The sequence below is a fragment of the Tiliqua scincoides genome, chromosome 7 (genome assembly GCF_035046505.1).
Source record: "Tiliqua scincoides isolate rTilSci1 chromosome 7, rTilSci1.hap2, whole genome shotgun sequence".
NCBI lineage: Eukaryota > Metazoa > Chordata > Lepidosauria > Squamata > Scincidae > Tiliqua > Tiliqua scincoides.
In genome coordinates this window covers 44808416-44829178 of record NC_089827.1, presented here as the reverse complement: position 1 = coordinate 44829178, position 20763 = coordinate 44808416, and the positions used below count along the sequence as shown (strand labels likewise).

At 43.1% G+C, this 20763-nt stretch overlaps 1 protein-coding gene across 1 annotated transcript in view; it reads right to left on the bottom strand.

The window, feature by feature from the left end:
• The window catches only part of FGD4 (FYVE, RhoGEF and PH domain containing 4), a 68497-nt gene extending 64586 nt beyond the window's left edge, over positions 1–3911 (bottom strand). Inside the window, exon 1 of the mRNA XM_066633230.1 lies at positions 3763–3911. Coding sequence (XP_066489327.1) covers positions 3763–3859 — 97 coding nt within the window. The 5' untranslated portion in view covers positions 3860–3911. The remainder of the gene's footprint in view (positions 1–3762) is intronic.
• Positions 3912–20763: the final 16852 nt, after the last annotated feature.

Sequence of the window (20763 nt, the reverse complement as noted above, 5' to 3'; positions counted from 1 at the left end):
TTTTTGAACATAATGAGGGGCTCCCTCAAATTGTCTGAGCACTACTTCAGAGTGCGTTTTCCCTTGGAGTTAGAAAGGATCTAGTTTTTATAATTGCCTTCTCTGAGGCAGGACATCCTTCAAATAAAGCATCCCTCAAACACAAAAAGACATCCTACAACAGGGGTGTTGAAACTCTTTTCATCCAGAGGGCCAAAGTTAGCACCTATGACACCTGCTGAGGGCTGGAAGCAATGTCATTAAGCAAGAAGTGGCATCATGAAGCAGGTGATGACCAGAAATAAGAACTTTGCTCTCACCTAAAAACTCATTAGCTGCAAATGACAGAAGAGAAAATATGCAAATCTTGATCATATTTCCAAGATATGGGAAAACCCAATTATCACATGGACCACCCTTTCAGCAGCACTACTTCTGCCAAGCAGTGTTCCCTCTAATTTTTTTCCCTACCATGCACAGCAGTTAATAACCTGAGCAGTACATAACCACTCTCATCCTAAAATGCTGGAATGCGTTTTGGTGGCACTGTTTTGTTACTGCACCCATCGAAGGATGGGTTTTGCTGCTCCGTTCTTCATAGCTATAGTGGTATGATCTTGGATGCTCTTGTGGTCCAATCAGAAGCAAATATCTGTCTGTGTAAAATGGGATACCTGTCAAAGAGGACAAGTCATAGAGGAGAGTGAGAGGTTCGCTTGCTTCAGGAACCTTTCCACTGCAGCTTCTGGTTTTTAAGTTTTCTGCCTTCACATCTTTATTTTAGAAAATGCTATAAATACAACATTGTGGTCTCCCCCCTCAAAATGTACTTTTTTTAGAGAGAGAGAGAATTGGACATTGCATTTTAAGTGGTATCTTCCTTAGGTCCTATAACTCAGCGATACCTGAACTTTTTTCCTGTTGCTTTTTAATGGCAGGGTTCTGCCCTTCTTGCACCTTGCTTCTCTCTCTCTCTCTCTCTCCTATTCAATTGCCAATTCTTGATGTGCCAATCTTAGTTAGATGGGAATTTCATCCCATGCAAGATCCACGCTTCCTGCCCATGCTCTGCACCATGCCTAGAACATAGTAGTTGTAGTTGGCAACCTTCAGTCTCGAAAGACTATGGTATCGCGCTCTGAAAGGTGGTTCTGGAACAGCGTCTAGTGTGGCTGAAAAGGCCGATTCGGGAGTGACAATCCCTTCCACACCGGGAGCAAGTGCAGTCTGTCCCTGGTCTGTCTCCCTGGCTATGGGCCTTCCTTCTTTGCCTCTTAGCCTCAGACTGTTGGCCAAGTGTCTCTTCAAACTGGGAAAGGCCATGCTGCACAGCCTGCCTCCAAGCGGGCCGCTCAGAGGCCAGGGTTTCCCACTTGTTGAGGTCCACTCCTAAGGCCTTCAGATCCCTCTTGCAGATGTCCTTGTATCGCAGCTGTGGTCTACCTGTAGGGCGCTTTCCTTGCACGAGTTCTCCATAGAGGAGATCATTTGGGATCCGGCCATCATCCATTCTCACGACATGACCGAGCCAACGCAGGCGTCTCTGTTTCAGTAGTTCGTACATGCTAGGGATTCCAGCACGTTCCAGGACTGTTGTTTCGCAAAACAGATTTTGAAACCAATCTAAACGAATTCTTTTCTTCTTAAACCAATAATTCCCAAACAGTCTGGCACAGCAGAGAGTGTGTGAACTGTAGGCTGTAGTGAGAAATAAATTAAAGGCTCCTGGCTAGGTGTGTCTTCAGCAGGGGCCAAAGTTTCCTCCCAGGGCATTAGCATAGCGTCAAAGGGGATATGTGGGACATATCTTCAAGCTTTTGGTGCTCTCCTTTTGTGAAAACAGGCAAGGGACCCAAAGCTTGCTTTTCAAAGGAGGATTTGTTTACAAGGAGTTGTACATGCCCATCATCTGTATTCTAAGTGCAGTCCACATCTTGTTCTTGTACAGCTCCAACCCTAGTCTCATCACAGTCTCTTTCCCAGTCTCCAGGTCTACCAATCCTCACAGGGGTCCATCTTAACAAGGCAGAGGATTGGACTTGCTTCCTGCAAATCCATGCCATCCTCATAGGAGGGAGGCATGCCCCTTGTGGTGGTTAGCCCTCTTTCTCTTTGTTTATCTCCTTCCTTATATAGTCCCTTTCAGCCCTGCTTTTTTCCTAGCTTCTTGACCTGGCCCTTGGCCTCCCTTCTCCTTCCGAGTTTAGGCCCTGCTCCTTCCATCTCACTCCTCCTTGTCTTGTCCTCCTCTGCCTCCCTGAGGCCTACAGCTCCCTGTTTGCCTTCTATTTTTTTGCCTTCCTCTCCACCATCCTGCCATCCCATCTGCCTACTTCACAGAAGAAAAGGCTAGCTCTTGCATCTCTGGACAATTTACTACTCTTGGCTCTTTTGAATTGACCTCCACTGTGGGCAAGCAAGTCCACCATCATATCTCTTCATCTTTGCCCAGTTAGCAGGGACCTTGCCCAGGATGAAATTCCTATCTAAATAAGATTGGTACATCAAGAATTGGCAAATGAATGGGGGGGGGGGGGAGAGAGAGATAGAGAGAGGCCATCAACAAGAGAGCAGGATCCTGCCACTAAAAAGCCGCATGTAAAAAATGTCCAGGAATTGCTGAGCATATTTTAGAAAGTTGTGAGGTTTCTGAAAGGAGGCTAATAACTTATTAATGATTTCAGGATGAATTATTTTATACCAAGGGTCTCATTCCTGCACTGTTCAATTCACTACACACCATTCATGCATAATATATACATATGGATGGGGGACAGAAGAAATGAGATCCTCTTTTTTATAAAGTTACTGAATATTTATGTACAATAAAGAGGTTGTACATAAACCTCTTTATTATATACTTTTATTTAGAATTAAATGTAACTATGTTTAGCCAGATATAAAGATAAACAGAGTTAAAATATTCATCCTATAGAGTGTGGAACATAAGAACCCAGATAAAACTCTTAGGGGTAATATTTTTTGAAGAAACCTAACTAATGCGAGCAAAAACAAACTATTTTGAGCCATTAGATATTTGATTTTCTCTGTAAACCGCTTTGTGAACTTTGTTGAAAAGCGGTATATAAATACTGTTGTTGTATTCCTAAAACAAACATACTTTTTAATTTACAGAGGACTGTTAAATATATTTAAAGACATACCACACAAGTAAAAGGCCTTGTTGCTTTAATACATACTAAAGTTCTCCAAAAAAAAAATCCACTCTTTTCTAACACTTGTTTTTAGAAAGTGCTGCTTGTTGGTGAAACAGCCATTAATAGAGGGAAAACTGACCTCTCCATCCCTAATTATTTATACCAACAGGAACTTGGAATGATTCTATTGTAAACAGAGTATTCCCAAGCTGTCAACTCAAGGAGTAAACCGGAAACAGAAATCACTTAATGTAACAACCAGTTCAGTTGCTCAAGAAAACTTCCAAGCACTTGAAAGAAATAGAGCCAAGATTAACAGGCAGTATTTTTGCACGCTGTTATAAGATTTTGTGCTTTCCAAGCTAACACTGCCAGTAGAAAACAAAGAGTGAGAAAAGAAAAGATGCAGCATTTCCAAGTAGCACACGAACAGAACTGGTAACATTTATAAATGTGGATCACAAAACTGTGGTCTCCGTTTATTCTAGGTTGCTCAAAATTATGAAAAGCATGCACACACCCACACAGAACAGTAAGAATTCAGATTAGAAGTACTACACAGTACTTTCATAAATAAAGGGGGGAAAAGTCAATCACCATCAGTAGAATTAAACCCTAGACCTACCTGGATCAGATGACATGGCAGCCAAATATTTAGATACACAAGTCAATCTAGTGCAGTTCTGTTTACAAGAGATCCGTTTTGCAACAGCAAGGATCATATGACACGCTCAAACGTTCCTCAGGGCTAGTTCTGCTGACCAAACCTAGGAGGAGGTTTCTCTCACCAGTATACACTCCAAGTATACAAGTTCAAAAGCATTGTAAGCAGGCAGCCCAGCCTCCTCGAGGACATGCCTGTTTCTGTGCTGCAAAGTGCACACCAGCAAGCATGCAAATGAGCAAAGAAAAAAAAGAGACAATACAGGACTGCCTCCTGGTTAAAAGGCTAACAGGGAAAATTAGCTTATGTAACTTTCAGAACTGCTGGGGAAATGTACTGAGAAAAGCAGCAAGTTGCTTCCATCTAGCAGCTCGTCTGTTTAAAAACTTTGAACTCCATATCAGCAGAGAAGAAAAGCTGCTCCAAGGTTAGCTGATACAGTATAAATAATAGCAAATTACTCACTGGTTACAATACTTCCCTTTCCCCTCCAAATTCTCATTATAGTCTCGGAATCTATTTTGCCTCCATCAACATTACAGAACACACAGATCTTGTCTCAAGAAATTATTTTAAGGGAAGGTAAGAATTACAAAGCAAAATAGCACTAACAAGGTGGCAATATATTAATTACACACACACACACACACCCGTGTAGCAGAATTATGGTGCAGGCCGGAAAGAAAATCTCCTTGGAAATTGCATTTAAAGACTACTCAGATGCACATTAAAAATATTTCATTAGAACAGCATTAGCCAAACCACCAGAGTCTCACAACTACTTGTTGACATGGACCACTTTTTGCACTCACTCATGAACAGGACCTTCTATTACAGGTTTGATTTTTTTCCCAAATGTAAGCAAAGTTTTGACACTGTGGTTTTGGAGAAAATATGATGCTGCTTGACCCAAATGTTCAGAAAAGAAAAACAACATTCTCTCCCTATTCAAACATATGGGTTTTGCTTTTTGTTTTTAATTCCACACTTTTAAACAAGCATCTCATAGTTTTGATAGTCAATTTAAAAACAAACTGTGTAACTTACACTGCCCAAATATATTAAGTTGCATGGTGCAGATTAACTTCTCAGACCTCATATGAACCAGGAATTTACTTCCTGGAAGGCACAACCAAGCAATAACTAACTACACACTCACAAAGCCTCAAGCAACCTTTCAAGTTCTCCAAAAACTCTTCAACAGATGGATCAGGTGCAGCCCTATAATGGAACCCAGTGGCACCAGAGGTTCAGGTTGGTCCATTGCAGAGAGTGCTTAAACTACTCCCCCAAATGGGTCACTGTGGGCCCATGGCCATCACAGAAGCCCTGCCAACCTCCTTGTGGAAGAAAATGAAATAGAGAAGAGGTGCTGCCTTGGGCTGCATGTTTCTGTATCAACTTCCTCCCCCCTTTTCCTGTCCCTTCTTCCTTTTGAACGGATAGCAGAAAATCAGAGTGAAGGAGGGCACCTGCAGGCAACTGGAGGCGAAAAAGCCAGAAGACACGTGGGGAGTGGTGGTCCTGCTGATCCACCCTATGGCTGCCATAGGACTGGCACACAGCATTAAGGAAATCTAGTGCCATGAACCCAGATTTTTTAAATGGATGCCTAGGCTGCCACAAGTCCTAAGGCAACCAATAAGGATTCTCCTAAAAGGATTCAACCTTTTAGGGAAGCTCTCTCAAGGCCAACCTAGCTATGAGGCTGACGGAAGTTCTTGCTTCGAGCAGCAAGCTGGGGGAAAGTAACAAACTAAAAAGGATGTTTAATCTGTCATCTGTCCACTACAGCTCACCAAGTCACTTCAATCAGCTCCTCTTTCTGCTTACTGAGAATGAGGGGGGGGGGAATTGGGCACTGGAGGCCCACCTCTTCTTCCAGGGCCACCAGAGGATGAAGGAAAAAGCCAACCTGGCCTCATCACCCACCTGGCTGCTTAGAAAAGCTGCTGGGTGGGCAAGACAAGGTGGAGCACAATTACCCACTGTCCACTCTTCCTGGCCTCCCCTACCTTTGGCTTTGGTGGTGCTTCCTTCCTCTGCGCAGCCCTCTTTGAGATAAGGGGGCAGGGATTTGGGTGGGCTCCAAATTGCTACACTCCAACTTGCCTCATCTGAATCCCAGCCTTATAAAACCTCAACTAATAGCCAGTATTTAGACCCACCACATCAAGGGCATGTAGCATCTCTAAGGGTGCTCCCCATCATGACCCAATTCTTCCACAGACAGCACTTCTTGGACATTGAAGAGAGTCTTCTTCATACAGATGAGTCACATGGAGGTGGTGCACATGCAGTGCTGACTAAGATTATCAACACTGTCAAAGTCCAGCATTGCAACATTTGGCTAGATTCTGCATTGTGCACAGGTGCCTGAACAGAGCAGACAAATTAGAAGTCAACTGTCTCTACAGGACTCTCCAAGACTGCCTGCTCTTCATGCTACACTACCTACCTAAATGCAGTTTTTACACAATGTAGGGACAAGACACACAGGTTCAGGACTCCAGCCAGCCTGCACAGTAACCCTATAGCACTATTCAGGACTCAAGGGAGGAGGTAGGGGAAACTCTACCTATAGTGATCTATAGATCACAAATGGCCAGGTTTGAGGCTGGCCATTTATTTTATGAATTTCTACTCCGCCTTTCCAGTTAAAAACTGCACAAGGCAAAGTAGAATAAAAACATATCATTCGGAAATTAAAAAAACAACAACAACCAAATACACAGACACACACACAGCCGCTCTGGTTTTCCAGGTATTCCAACACTCCCCATATTATCACTACATTACAAGTGGGGAAGAGGGCTAAGGGTGAGCCAGAGAGGCTTATCTAAAGCCACCAAGCGAGTCTGTGGCTAAAATGAGAGGTGGGAACTGTGGCTAATCTCACAGCTCACCCTCTAAGTCACTACACCACCCCTGCCGGTGATACTTTTCAGCAGAAGTGATGTCAGCCTGTATGACTTCACTGCAGCATTTTCCTCTATCCAGTTTACAACACGAGGTTACAGTTCTGTCAAAGTACTGCTTAGCCAGCACACCAGCTCACATGACTGGACCGTCATCAGTCACCCCAGCAAAGCAATTTTGTCAGCCCTGTGCAAGTACGGTTAAGTTTCCCCTAAACTTGAGATCAACATATGGGAGGGCAGCAGTACAGACAAAGCTCAATATCTAAACCACCTCCCTGAAGAACTAGGTTTACTTCCATTTGAAATAGATCAGTACTCTTGCAATACTGCATCATTCTTACTGATGAACATATGCAACAAAACCCAGACCTTTGTCAACAATTTCTAAAGTGGCAAGCCAGAAACTCTGGTATGAGGATGTTATTTTCTTCCAATACAGCTGTTGAGTCATGTCAGGAGACAGTAGAATTTTGCCAAGAAAAAAGGCACATCAATAACATTTCTTTTGCATAATGGTTTTTAAAAAAATAATTTAAATTGCAACTATCACATCTTTTAAGTTACTACTTTTTCTATTATGCTCAAGAGGAATGCACATACATCTCTCTTTAAGCATTGGCAGGCAAGTCTCGCAAGTAGAAGGAAAGTTCATGTTCATAAATTAGAAGGAATAAGCTTGAAATTATTGGGCAACACCCTTCCAAACAAACAAAAAAACCCACATATTTTCTAGAAAGATGCAACACATGAAACCAGAAGTATAGCCATATCAGACATGCATTTAAAGTCTTTACAGAACTATGGAATAGTCCAGGAGAGTTAAAGTAATTCACCAAATGATAGTATAGGATAATGGGAAAATAATTTCACTTTCAATTAAGAGTCTGTCTACCATTCCTGAAAAACTGGGCTTTCTGAAAAGGAAGTAACAGATAATCAGCTTTATCCGTAGTTAATTAAAAAGATAAAAGGATATGAGCGAGATTAAGAGAGATACAGTGCTGACCATCTCATTAATCAAAAGGTCTACAAGGGATTTTGTACTCAGCAGTGCTTATTCTAAGAAAGGACAGTCCTAACTATACCGTAGCTGATCAAGCTTCAAACACAAAAACTAAGCAACAGATCCTGATGATCCCACAGTATAGTAGTAAATTAGCAGCCTCCTTTTATAAATATATCCATGAGTGATTTGGGATTGTCAATGCTATAGCATGGATGAACCAACAGACACAGCAGTAATTATTAAACTATGAAGTTATCCTTACTTTGCATAATGGGATCACATATTAAAAAGACCCCAGTAATCACGCCTCCTGCATTCCCTTCTAAAATCTTTTTAAAGATCATACGCAGCATACTTTGCTCTTCCGAGAGGAAAAGGTGATAGGTGACTTTTGTCAGGCTAAAACGTTGAATCAGTTAGTTGGCAACTTCAGTCTCGAAAGACTATGGTATTGTGCTCTGAATGGTGGTTCTGGAACAGCGTCTAGTGTGGCTGAAAAGGCCAATTCGGGAGTGACAATCCCCTCCACACTGGGAGCAAGTATAGTGTGTCCCTGGTCTGTCTCCCTGGCTATGGGCCTTCCTTCTTTGCCTCAGTCTGTTGGCCAAGTGTCTCTTCAAACTGGGAGAGGCCATGCTGCACAGCCTGCCTCCAAGCGGGACACTCAGAGGCCAAGTTTTCCCATCTGTTGAGGTCCTTTCCTAAGGCCTTCAGATCCCTCTTGCAGATGTCCTTGTATCGCAGCTGTGGTCTACCTGTAGGGCGCTTTCCCTGCACAAGTTCTCCATAGAGGAGAACCTTTGGGATCCGGCCATCATCCATTCTCACGACATGATGAAGCCAACGTAGGCATCTCTGTTTCAGCAGTGCATACATGCTGGGGATTCCAGCTTGTTACAGGACTGTGTTGTTTGGAACTTTGTCCTGCCAGATGATGCCGAGGATGCATCGGAGGCAGCGCATGTGGAAAGCGTTCAGTTTCCTCTCCTGTTGTGAGCGAAGAGTTCGTGACTTGCTACAGTACAGAAGTGTACTCAAGACGCAAGCTCTGTAGACCTGGATCTTGGTATGTTCCGTCAGCTTCTTGTTGGACCAGACTCTCTTTGTGAGTCTGGAAAACGTGGTAGCTGCTTTACCGATGCGTTTGTTTAGCTCGGTATCAAGTGATAGTCTGTTGGAGATCGTTGGCCAAGGTACACAAAGTCATGGACAACCTCCAGTTCATGCGCAGAGATTGTAATGCAGGGAGGTGAGTCCACATCCTGAACCATCCTGAATGAACTGCTGGAGATCTTTGGCAGAGTGGGCAGTGACAGCTGCATCGTCGGCAAAGAGGAAGTCACACAGACATTTCAGCTGGACTTTGGACTTTGCATTCAATCTGGAGAGGTTGAAGAGCTTCCCGTCTGATCTGGTCCGTTGAATCACCACAATTATTAAACACGATAACAAAGTTTAATCAGTTTACTTGTTTTATTGAAGCTATTTTGTTGATGGAATGTTACTGTAACATGGAACAAAAAAGAAATAAGTAATCCAACTTCTCTAACTGTCTCAAAAAGGTTTGGCAATATGCATGTTACCTAATCAGTTGACAGTCCTAATGTTTATACAGTATTTAAGAGGAAGCTACTCTACTGTTAAACTATACAGAGATTAGATCTGTTAAACTATACAGAGATTATTGCTCCACGTCAAAAATCAACCAGTATAGTCCAAATATTGCACTTGCCATTGACATTTTCACATTCTTGCCTTTTATATAGGCAAGGGCCTTTTATATAAAAACAAGTATATAAAGGTGCGTGCAGTAAGGGCAGCCGATACACTGTATATTCTTTTCAAACAAGAACTGCTTCAGAAACCGCTGACTTTTAGCAAGTTGGTCTTAAAACATTCATCAAAAATCAACAAGCTCCAAGTTCAGGCGTTTTTCTTTTTTTGATATTTATTAAGAATTCAACTTGCGTTAGGCTTCCTTTAAGCTGACCTCTAGTTTGGACCACAAATGAAAACTGCTTCTTTGCTGTCCCTTTAAGTTAAAAAATTATTTTTAGAACTCTTGGACACTACACAGCAACTTTTTTTTCAGAAATCTTTTGTAATTTTTGGTTTTATTACAGAAACCAGTCAACTGACTCAACAGGCAGTCAGTGGAGCAAAGTCTGCACCATCTACAGTGAGATCTTTTATTGAAAAAATCAATCATGCTGACACCACTGACTTCTGCTTCCACTGCAGAGGCCTGACATGCTGTCCCTTCCCTCTCTTTCCCAGCACTCCAGATGGCACCATGCAATTTTAAAAACATCATCAAAAAGAGAGATAACATTTTAAAATCTTTCCACGACCATAGGTTAGTGAGCCAAGTTCTCAGCAGCTTCCAGGCACAATCTTGGTTTTCCCACAATGCCCCCTTCCATGCAGCACAAATACTTCCTCTTTCTATGATGCCTCTATAGGTCACAGTCAAAAGCTTTAAACATGCTTTTTTAAAAGCCAGAAGACATTCACTGCCACTCCCCACAAACCAGGGGAAGGCTACATACATGGAACAGGTTGGCATTATTATTGTGTCAGAATAAGCAGGCATTATTCTGAGGGCCCCCTCAAATCTACAGCAAGCCCTGGTCAAGTTATTAGCTGTTCTGGTGCATGCTGCTGTTTTTACATATCCAGTACTGATATCTGCACTAATGTTTGGTTTGGGTTCCCCCCCCCAAAGAGTTATTAACATATTTAAAATAATACACCTGATGACAAATGCATAAATTATTATTAATAATAACAATAACAACAACAACAACAATAAGTACTGTTAATAATAATAAATGTAACCTATCATTTGGCTATTATATTATTATTGTTGTTGTTGTTATTAACAACAGTATTTATATACTGCTTTTCAACAAAAAGTTCACAAAGCGGTTCAGTATAACTTGTATGGTCACTGTCAATATTTGAATACCCTTAAAAGAAGTGATAAGGTTCTGGGTTTCTACTGTCTCCACAGCTGTTTGCAAAATGTTTCCTCCTACAGACTTCCTTTCCTCTTTATTTAAATGCAAATTTTGCAAGCACAGTCTCTTCACATTCGTTCTCCAAGCATGCACCCATGAAATTGACTCATCTGCATTTGATCATAGTGAAAATAAAACTCTCTTCATCTAGAGCAGTGGTTCTCACACATTTAGCTCTGGGACCCACTTTTTAGAAGGAGAATCTGTCAGGACTCACCAGAAGTGATGTCATGACCAGAAGTGACATCGTCAAGCAGGAAATTTTTTTTAACAATCCTAGGTTGCAATCCTATCCACACTTACCCAGGAGTAAGTCCCATTTACTATCATTATTAAAAGAGCATACAAAATAGCTTGTTAAAAGTACAGGTCTGTCACATTTCCCCAAATGCAGTCACATACTATGGTAGCATCAAGTCAAATACATTAAAAATAAAATATTGAAATGAATGGTGACCCACCTGAAATTGGCTTGCGACCCACACTTTGAAAAACACTGATCTATAGAATTTTGCTGCAGTACTCCAATCAGCCAGACCCACGCATTGCATTCCAGATACGGAAGTGAGATTGTTTGGCTCAAACAGAAACTAGAACTTATTCCCCCCCCCCTTTATCTTTCCATAAATAGCACTGCAAGGAACATTCAGTAATTCAATACACTAACATGTCATTTTTGTTTGAGGAAGCCAAATACCACCAACACACAGGTTTAGGCAGAGAATGTATTACTACTGTATAGTACTTTTAAAATACTTAGACCAGTGATTCTCAAATTTTTCAGAGACCCGTACTGGCTGCTGCCTGATTTATAAATTCCAAGACTATAACGCTGATTGGGTAGCAGCATTCCCTGCCAAGTGGTAGCTTGTTTAACCCTTGATGCACATAGCCTAATCTACCCAGTCAATTTTGCAAACTACTAAAAATTGAGTCATGACCCACTGGTGGGCCTGGGACCTACAGCTTGAGAATCGCTGGCTTAGGCCATATCTAGCACAATCCTAACTTGCACTGGAACAGGCAGGCCAGCGAGCCTGTGCTGTGTCCAGCGCAAGTTTGGTGCTGACTGTGGCTCAGCCAGGGCAAGGGGAAACTTTTCCCCTTACCCCGGGGAGAGCTGCAGCGGCCCCAATGAGTCTACTCGGATCTGTGCCACCTGACGAGGTGGCGCAGACCCAAGCAGAACAGAGAGCAGTCAGAAGCTGCTTCACACTGCCCAGGAATGGGGGCTAGGATCTGGCATAACTGCCGGATCCTGGCCCCACATCCTGTTCCCCACCCACCCGCCCCAAAATGCATCCCTCCTGAGGCTTCCACGCTTAGGACTGAGCTCTAAAACTGTTTTTAAAATTCAAGCTGTTCTAGAAGCTTACAACTGAGGTCCTGATCCATCCCTTTTTACTGTGAATGAGGAAGGGAAACGCCCTTAGAGCAAGCTGGAATCCTCTTTCCACCTTTCCACACTGACCCTCATTCAGGCAGGAGTAACTATTGCCTGACTATTGCTTCCAATGGGAGGGCAGTCTGCAAACACCCAAGAACAGCCCAAGGCCAGCTGCTGCCTCAACCAATTCCCCAAATTCTGCTGCCCCACCCAAAAATTCCTCTGCCAGCAAATACAAGCAAAAGAACACACACACAGCCATAGTATGCTTCCCCCCCCCCACCCACAGCACTGCTGCTGCTCTACGATTGTTTTTTGCAAAGTTGCTTGGTGAGGAGAATCTCACGAGTAGAACCTGCCCACTCACAACATCCTCCACTGGCCACTTTATAAGGAACACCAGGCGAGCTGCAAGAGGAGAGGTGAGTTCTCCCTCCCATCTTCACTCACCTCTTCCTCCCACAGCTCTGCTGTCACCTTAAAAAAATTTTTTTTAAGAGACTCAGGCTAGAGCAGTGGTTCCCAACGTTTAGAGGCCTACAGATCACTGAGCCAAAAACTGGAATTGTTGTGAACCACATGAAACCCACACCCCTCCAGTGCACAAAAAATACAGTTAAATTTGTAATAATTAGAGAGGGTATATTCAAGATTTATTAGATGTATTATTTATAGAGAAGATTTGTCAGTTACTGCTTTTGTTGCCGGCTGCGGTTGGTTCGATCTCTGCCCTCTCTGACAGTCCATGGGAAGGAACACTCGCTTGATGAGGTGCTGGAAGTGACTGAAGGTGATCTCCCTGAGACCTCATAGACCACTGCTCAGGGTCTCATGGACCACCTGTGGGCTAGAGAATGATGGGAACAGAACTTCTCTGCTTCCAGCACACTCTGCTCTGGTCATTTTACAAGAAGTGGTGGAGGAGCAGGGGGGAGGTGGGTTCCTGTCCTCTTGCACACTCAAGGAGCATATGAAGAGAAGATGGGGGTCACCAGACATGTGGCAGGCCAGAGAGGAGACAAGAAGGTGCAGGGTATGGGGCACCCCCTGTCAGCTTGTCATCTGAGGTGGATGAGTTCAACCGGACTCATGGTTGGCCCTGTGGAGATCAATTGGCTCTGCTTCTCCTAAAGCCCTTTGTGTGCTCAAGGATGTCAGAGTTCTGGGGAGAAGCAGGATTATGAGGACATTAGGAACCAAAATGTTCTCCAGGACAACTTCATGGAGGGAGTCAATTCTGGGGAACACCAACAGAAACCTATGAAAGCAGACATTTTGAGACCATCTTTAGTTATGGTTGCGTAGCGTTCCACAACTCAGTCTCCTTTCACATCATACCAGGCCAGCTCAGACAATTCTTTACCCACAAAATCTGATCTATACAATTGCAAAAATTCAGTCAGAATCAAGGAGAAGGTCCAAGGAAAACGCACACATTTCCTTACTCACAAGGGGCTGGTTTATGAGGAAAATATTCTCTGAACTGGTCCTTTTATAAAGTTGGCAGCCAGAAGTGTTACATGGTGTTGATAGACAAACAAACAATGAAGCAAAACATGGATTTGATACAGTCTCCAGGGACATTGATGTTTGAAGAAAGTGCGTGTGTGGGTGTCTGGGAGGTGGTTTGGGAGACTGCTGGTAAGCCAAGAGGATGTTTGCGGAATCTTGCAGAGACAAGAGTTAGTCCAAGTAGCTGGAATTCCAAGTGATTCACAATTTCAAGGAGTATTTTGATGCATATACTGTACTGGATTGAAAGCCCATGCCTCATTTGATATGAAGTGTTAAATTAACAGGAGACCCAGAAGATCAATGGAAGTTCGATACAGATCACAAAGATGTATTCAAGTCCCTGGTTGCTTCCCAGAGCAAATCAATCCATAGTTATCTGTAATGCATGCCCCTGGAAGATTTTAGTAGCATGAAGCCATAAGGTTCAAAAAGAGATAGTACTATGTGGAAATACCAAAGGCAACCAAAGGTCAGAAGAAGGATGATTGAAAAAGAATTTTAATAGGAATCATCACATACTCAGCCAAGTTTATTTCAAACATGGCAACAAAGACCTATCTTGGCCTAAGCTGTTGAATCTTACTGGATATCAATTCATGAAACTGAATTCAAGCAGTTCTATGGAGTTTCTAATAAAAGGATCTGTGCCACAGTATAGTATTCCAATGTGCAGGACCCACTAATTGTGTTAGCAGATGTCAGTACGGTATAAGACGCTGAATTATTGTAGAATACCCTGTCTGTTGCAGACTGGCAATTACCTTAAAGGACATGCATCAATGGGGGGGGGGGGAGAAATGTCACCAATAGAGTTTTTGGTTGCTCAAGATTCGACCAACTCATCTATGGAAAAACAGTGGCTCTAACCAAGGGATATATGAAACAGGAAGAAATACGAAGGAAGCTGAGGTTGCTATACACGTCATGAAGTCTCCTTTCTCATCTCAGAACTGAAACTCAAGGAATTTCAAAACAGCTACTGCAAGTGTGAGTTTAGAAATTCTAAAAACTACTATTTTGCATGGAGTGGCCAAACAAAAAACTGAAAATTCCAGAAAATACTCATGCTTCAAGAAACTGGAGAGAAGAACTAAGTGTGCACGATGCTCTCATTTTGTTTAAAAGTCAGAAATACAGTACCACATGACTCAAGCACAAGAGAACCAGGCTGCTGCTGTTGGCTGATGATGTGCTCAAAACTAATGATGCGATAGTTACCTTCCAGAATTCTATTGTTTTTTACTTTTTGACCTCCAATCAATGTTAAAATGGGCGTAATGCTTATGTAACCATCTTGTACTATTTATTAATACATTTTTGTTTGTTTGTATGTCTCTTATGCCAATAAAGGTGAGCTGCCTTCCCAGGCTGACGAGTCCCATCAACCCGGCGGCTGTTTAGTCGCCTCTTACGACAAGTACAGCCAAACTGAGGGCCTATTCTTATCCCCAGCCCCCAGGGGACTCGTCAGCCTGGGAAGGCAGCTCATCTGAGAGAAGGAAAACTCTGATCCCAAACCTCCACTGCCTTGTGGCTACATCCAGTTATGGAAAAGGCTTCAGGAGTCAACCTCGAGGCAAAATCCGGAGCCGGAGTCCCTGAGGCAGTTCATGGCTGAACACAGTCACATTCTGGCAACTCCTGCAACGCTGCTGGAACCAACCGTATTGGCCTTTGCCTTTCCATTGGACCATTTCAGCGACATGGAGAGGGGGGATTTGCTGCATGGGTAACAGCCTATCCTCCATACCTACTTTACCCAGGCTTTGCGCACTGGAGAGGACACTCTGTTCCAGAACCACCATTCAGAGCGTGACACCATAGTCTTCCGAGACTGAAGGATGCCAACAACAATAAAGGTGAATGAATGAATGAATGAATGAATGAGTTACCTTCCAGATAAAGAACCTTCAGAAATAAAAATCTAAAAAATCCTATTAAGTATGTTCTTTCACTTGAATAGAGGAGGATAATGATAGTGGGAACCAAGGTAATAGAAGGGAACCAGTTTTGAGACCCATCTTCAAAGAACAGAAACTGAGGGTAGCAGTGACTTTGAGGTTCAATGAGCTAAACTGGTATTCCACACTTTGGTCCCCTGTGGCCTCATTTTATAGAGCTTGTAGCAGCAAATCAGAGGCTCTACGTATGGGACTTGCAGATAGCCACCCCATTAGAAGCAACTGTCCAATATATTGCATTGTGTTCAGCAAAACTCACAATTGGCTAAGGATCAGGAAGGAGGATGGAAGAAAAGTCTTTGTTATATACTATGGTGATCTTTCCTGTGCATGTGGAGTGAGTTGCATGTATTGGAGACAATGGCTCAAGCCTTTAGTTTTTCCTCTTTTTTTGTAAATGCTGAGAAAATTGTTTAAAAAATGGCAGTTAACAGCAAATCAGGCAGCCCAATTATATGGCAGTCACAGTGCTGGCACTGGGTGCCATAACAGCACTGTAAAGCACTTTTTGGCACCTGAGAATAAGCAGCACAGGCAGGAAGGCCTGCACTATCCCACAGGCACCGAATCCTGCACAATGGCCACTGGGGCAGGTAAGTGCTATGCCAGGCAGCAGGAAGGTAGAGGAGGGTGGAATGGAGTCAGGGAGAGCAGGAAGGGGAGCAGTTCAGGTCCTGGAGGGGGCTGGGGATAGCAGAGGCCTGTGGTACATCCTAACCCCAATCCCCAGCCTGAAAACTCTACACAAGGCTACTTGTTTCTGCACCAGCCCTGCATAGGATTGGGCTGTAATAGCAATAATTTTGCTTTATACAGGAACACAATACTACACTCCTGTGTTCTTCTTCACCTGAGCTTTATGGCTCTCCAATTAAGGAGACTATCACATTAATTGCACTCCATTTCACCAGTGATTAAAGACTGAGTGGTTCTAGAGACTTCAGTTTCATTGTAAAGTAACAATTCACACTGTGCACTTCAGGTTGTCATTATACACCACTTGCTCTTAGTGTTGATGCGTCCGAAAAATCATTGTCATCTCAAAAATTAGCAATTCTAACCAGAAACCAGCTGAAATATTAATCCTCATGAAAGATTTTTACCCCACCTTTCTGCAATACCATTTAAACCAGTTTAGGATATTTAAAATCAATAAAGTACAACTGTTAATTCAAATAACAGACACCATAAGTTGAAACAGCAGGAGTAAGAATCAGCAAACATCCACAGCTGAAAGATACAATCCTATCACAGTGGGCTCAAAAGGCTTGAGAAAAGAGTCATCTTGACCTGAAGGATGATAATATCAGCTCTAGGAAGACTTTCCTGCGCAATGTATTCCAAAGGTTTGCAGCAATCACAGCAAAGGCCCTTTTGCCACTGCCAGCTGCATTATTTCAGAAGGCAGAGAGCGCCCAGAGAAAAATTTCTATGGAAAATCAGAGGTAACAGACAAGTTGATATAGAAAAAAGTTGTCCCCCAAATACCCTGGACTCATTCTGCTTAGAGTTTTATATGGTAAATGAAACAGTTTTCAAAGAAACCAAACTCCACAACACTGTACCACTATTGAGTGATTGATTTTCTATCCCACCTTTCTCCCCGAAGACAGTTTGATTCTCTTTCTTCCTTGACTGCCCTTTTCTTCAGAACAAGCTTTTTTTCTTGTGGTTTCTTGAGAAAACAGCCACACAGTAGATGACAGAAAGATCCAGGGCTGGGTATGACAGCATGTCTACAGCCACCTTACAGACTATAAGCAGGACTAGATTTGGTTCAAGCCTGGATAGGTGAACCTCTTGGAAACCCAAAGCATGGCTCCTTGAGATTTATGATGAAAGAACAGTGAGCTAGAAACAGAACAGATTAATAAAAATACGGTAAAAACCAGATCAATTGCTTATAGAGGCACCCTCCTGTACCTGTGGATCTGGCACCCCGTTTTCACTTATCCACACTTCTCCGTGGGGGGGGGGGGCTGTGCCTCCCACCCATTACCTTCCTTTTTCTTTCTTAGCTGTGAGAGCATGTATTTTCTTGCTTAACTGAGAAATGCGATATATTAGCAGGCAACACGTAAGCAACATTAGAGAAGTTTTCAACCAGTGTTGTGCCGCAAATGGTCTGCAAGTGTGCCACAGGAGTGGGGGGGGGGCATTTACTAATAGGGCAATTAGGGGATGTGAGCCCACCACCAGCAATATGGTGTCAATTTTCCAAAAACTGATGGTGTGTCCTGACAATTTTACTGGTTTTTCAGTGTGCCATGAGATGCAAAAGTTTGAAAATCGCTGCAGCAGAGGGACACAGCCAGAATGTTAATAGGAAGCAGAAACTATCCTTCTTCCTGTTAATGTTTGGTTAGTCTCCTCCCTCTAGCATGCTGGCTCTCTGCCTTTATGTCATGTTTCTCAGTTAAGCAAGAAAATGCGTCCTTTCACAGCTAGTTAATAAAGAAAAATGAAGGTAATGGGGTGCCCGAGGGCGGCCGTGCACAGAGTATTTTACTTTATATAGGCTTTCCCCATGTCCATGGGAGGGGGCTGGAATGGAACCCCTGAAGAAACAGGCGGACACCTGTACTTATTTCCTGCCAATGCCTGCCACCATCTGGGATACTGGAAAGGAAAGAAGAAAGTCTCCTATTGTTAGGACTTGGTTGCAATTCTCCTCCCCATCCAGTCTCTCCCCAACAACTAGACAGTGTGCCACTTTTTTTTAACTGAGAGGACTGGTAGCAAGTGGGGCAATTACTTTTTGGTAGTTATTGTGCCCCCTTGGCAAAATAAGCACTCAGTAGGTTGAAGTTACCCAAATGTCTTTCCTTTTCCATTAATATTTCTTTGGAACAAGAGTCCATGCATCAGCTTAATTAAGTCTATGGAGGCTGCTGTGACAAATTTCTGAGAACCTGCTAAGCAGAGTGTCTTTTTGTATTTTGGTGTCATGCTGTGCATTTCATTTCATGGAAGCACTCACATTTTAGGATGGCTTCATGTTTATATGTGGTAGTGGTGATCACTTCTACTGCGAGCAGAGATGGTGTCATAGATGGAGCCTGGTCAGTCATGTGCTGAGGGCCAGCATCCCTAAAGAGACGACAGATGTGCCTGGCTACACCACTTGTTCCAAGCATTGGGTTCACTGCTGCTCCTTTCCTTTGTTCCATAAGCATCCTTATCACTTACCAGGCAAAAGTGGATGGAATACCAGCACATGGTCATTCCTTTTCTCCTGTGCCATTTTGAAATGCCTGGCTGTCCCATCCCCACTATAGGGACCAGAGCATCCAAGAATGTTGTTCAGGAGGACAGTCAGCAGCTAGTCGTGCCCTCCCATCTCCTGCTATGACATGGGGACACTTTATGACAATAGGGAGGGAAACAGCAGCAGTGAAATTTCCAGATCTACCTCCCCCCCCCCCCCCGTAATGGTGGCACAAAGGAGGACTCTCCTGTTTCTTGACTAGCTTTCTGGACAGAGGGGGTTCTTGTACTGACCCTGACCTCTAGCCACATTTTGCATGGTAGCATTTTTCTGGGTACATCCACAACAGTCCCCTCTGGGTCCTTTTTACATCATCCATTGTGCGGTTATCTGCTTTTTCAAGAATAGCCTCTCTAAGCAAACCACAAAAAAATGCTCACCCAGAAGACCAGGGCAGTCAAGGAAAACCAAGAACTGAACTGATAAGTAGTTGCAACACAAGGTATGTCTAGTTTGTGTGAACATCAGCATATAAGGCAGATAAATTAGGTATCGTGGCAAATCTCCAGCCTTCTCAGACCAAATGAGGGCAGAACGTATTGCTTGCTTCACGCAAGCAGTCAGTCGAAAGAGGAAACAGGCTTGCAAGACATGCAGCAACTGTATTCCGGACCAAAACAAAAGGGCATTTAGTAAGCAGCAGCAAAGGACTGCCCTTCAGGGCCAAGCAGAAATACAAGCTTCTATTATCAGGAAGCCTGGATAAAGATTCTGGTCTTTGCTACGGATAGGGAAAGCTTCCACTGACCGCAATTTTCAAATTTCTGGATTTATGTACTGTAGTGACTTCCAAGATAAAGAAGCCTCTGTCCAAACTAACTCCCAACTTCCCACCACAATGCCTTTTAAGAGGCAAATCAGTCTCGCATCCCTGTACATTTTACAAAATTGCAGCAGTTTGCCAAGAAAAGTCTCTGTACTGTGTGCAAGTACCCTTCATGATAAAAGATGGTTTGGCTAAATGAATAAGGAGCCGTCTTGAAATCAGTGAATGCACAATCTCAGAACCCAGCACAGTGTATGATTGAAGGTTATACTTTTGACTAAGACAACGTGAGATACCTAGGATTAAATCAGAGGATCTTGCCTTTGCTTCTCAAGATTAAAGAGGAATGAATTCAATAATATGTCAACTCAAGGCTGATCAAATATCATGCATACAGGAGCTCTGTCATTCCAGACAAAATCATGATCAGTTTGGAGTTACAATCCTAAAACAACTTCGTTATTCCCAATCATCATGTATCTCAAGCGCTGGGACATCCTTTTCAGATGGGGTGATGAGAATCATATGCAGTATTCTAAGTGCAGCCATGTCAGGCCAAAATAGGTGTGCAGGGCAACTGTATGTAGTATGCTAAGCACATCCTTGCCCAATTCACATATAAAGCAAGAATGATTGGAGCCTGCTCTTTATACAAAAAGATGCATGTGGAGAACAGCAAACACTTCCCCTTCTCTTGCCAAACACATTTCTTGCTTCACACAAGCAGTTGTGCCATGTTGTGCTCTTTTACTGCTTTCAAACAGTTTCTCCTCCCCCTCCCCTCCAGTTCAAATACAAGAAGTGGACCAGGCAGAGAGAACATTGCCCAAAAATTTACAAAGCTTGACAAGGTGAGACAGAGGAGATGAGAGAGTTTAGCTCCCCACCTTCGCATGCCGCTTTGTATAATGTGGATTCCACTCACCTGCATTTTCTATGCAAAAGGGGAAAACATGTTTTCACCATACTAATGGTAGCCTTGTATATCTGGCCCAATCAGTTGTAGAGCGGCATTAGAATAGTTGCTATTTTCCTTCCAAGCCTTTTCCCAAAAATTTATGGTTTTAAATTAGTTTTTATCACTGTCATGGTGCACTTAACTAGCACCTTCGGTGAGC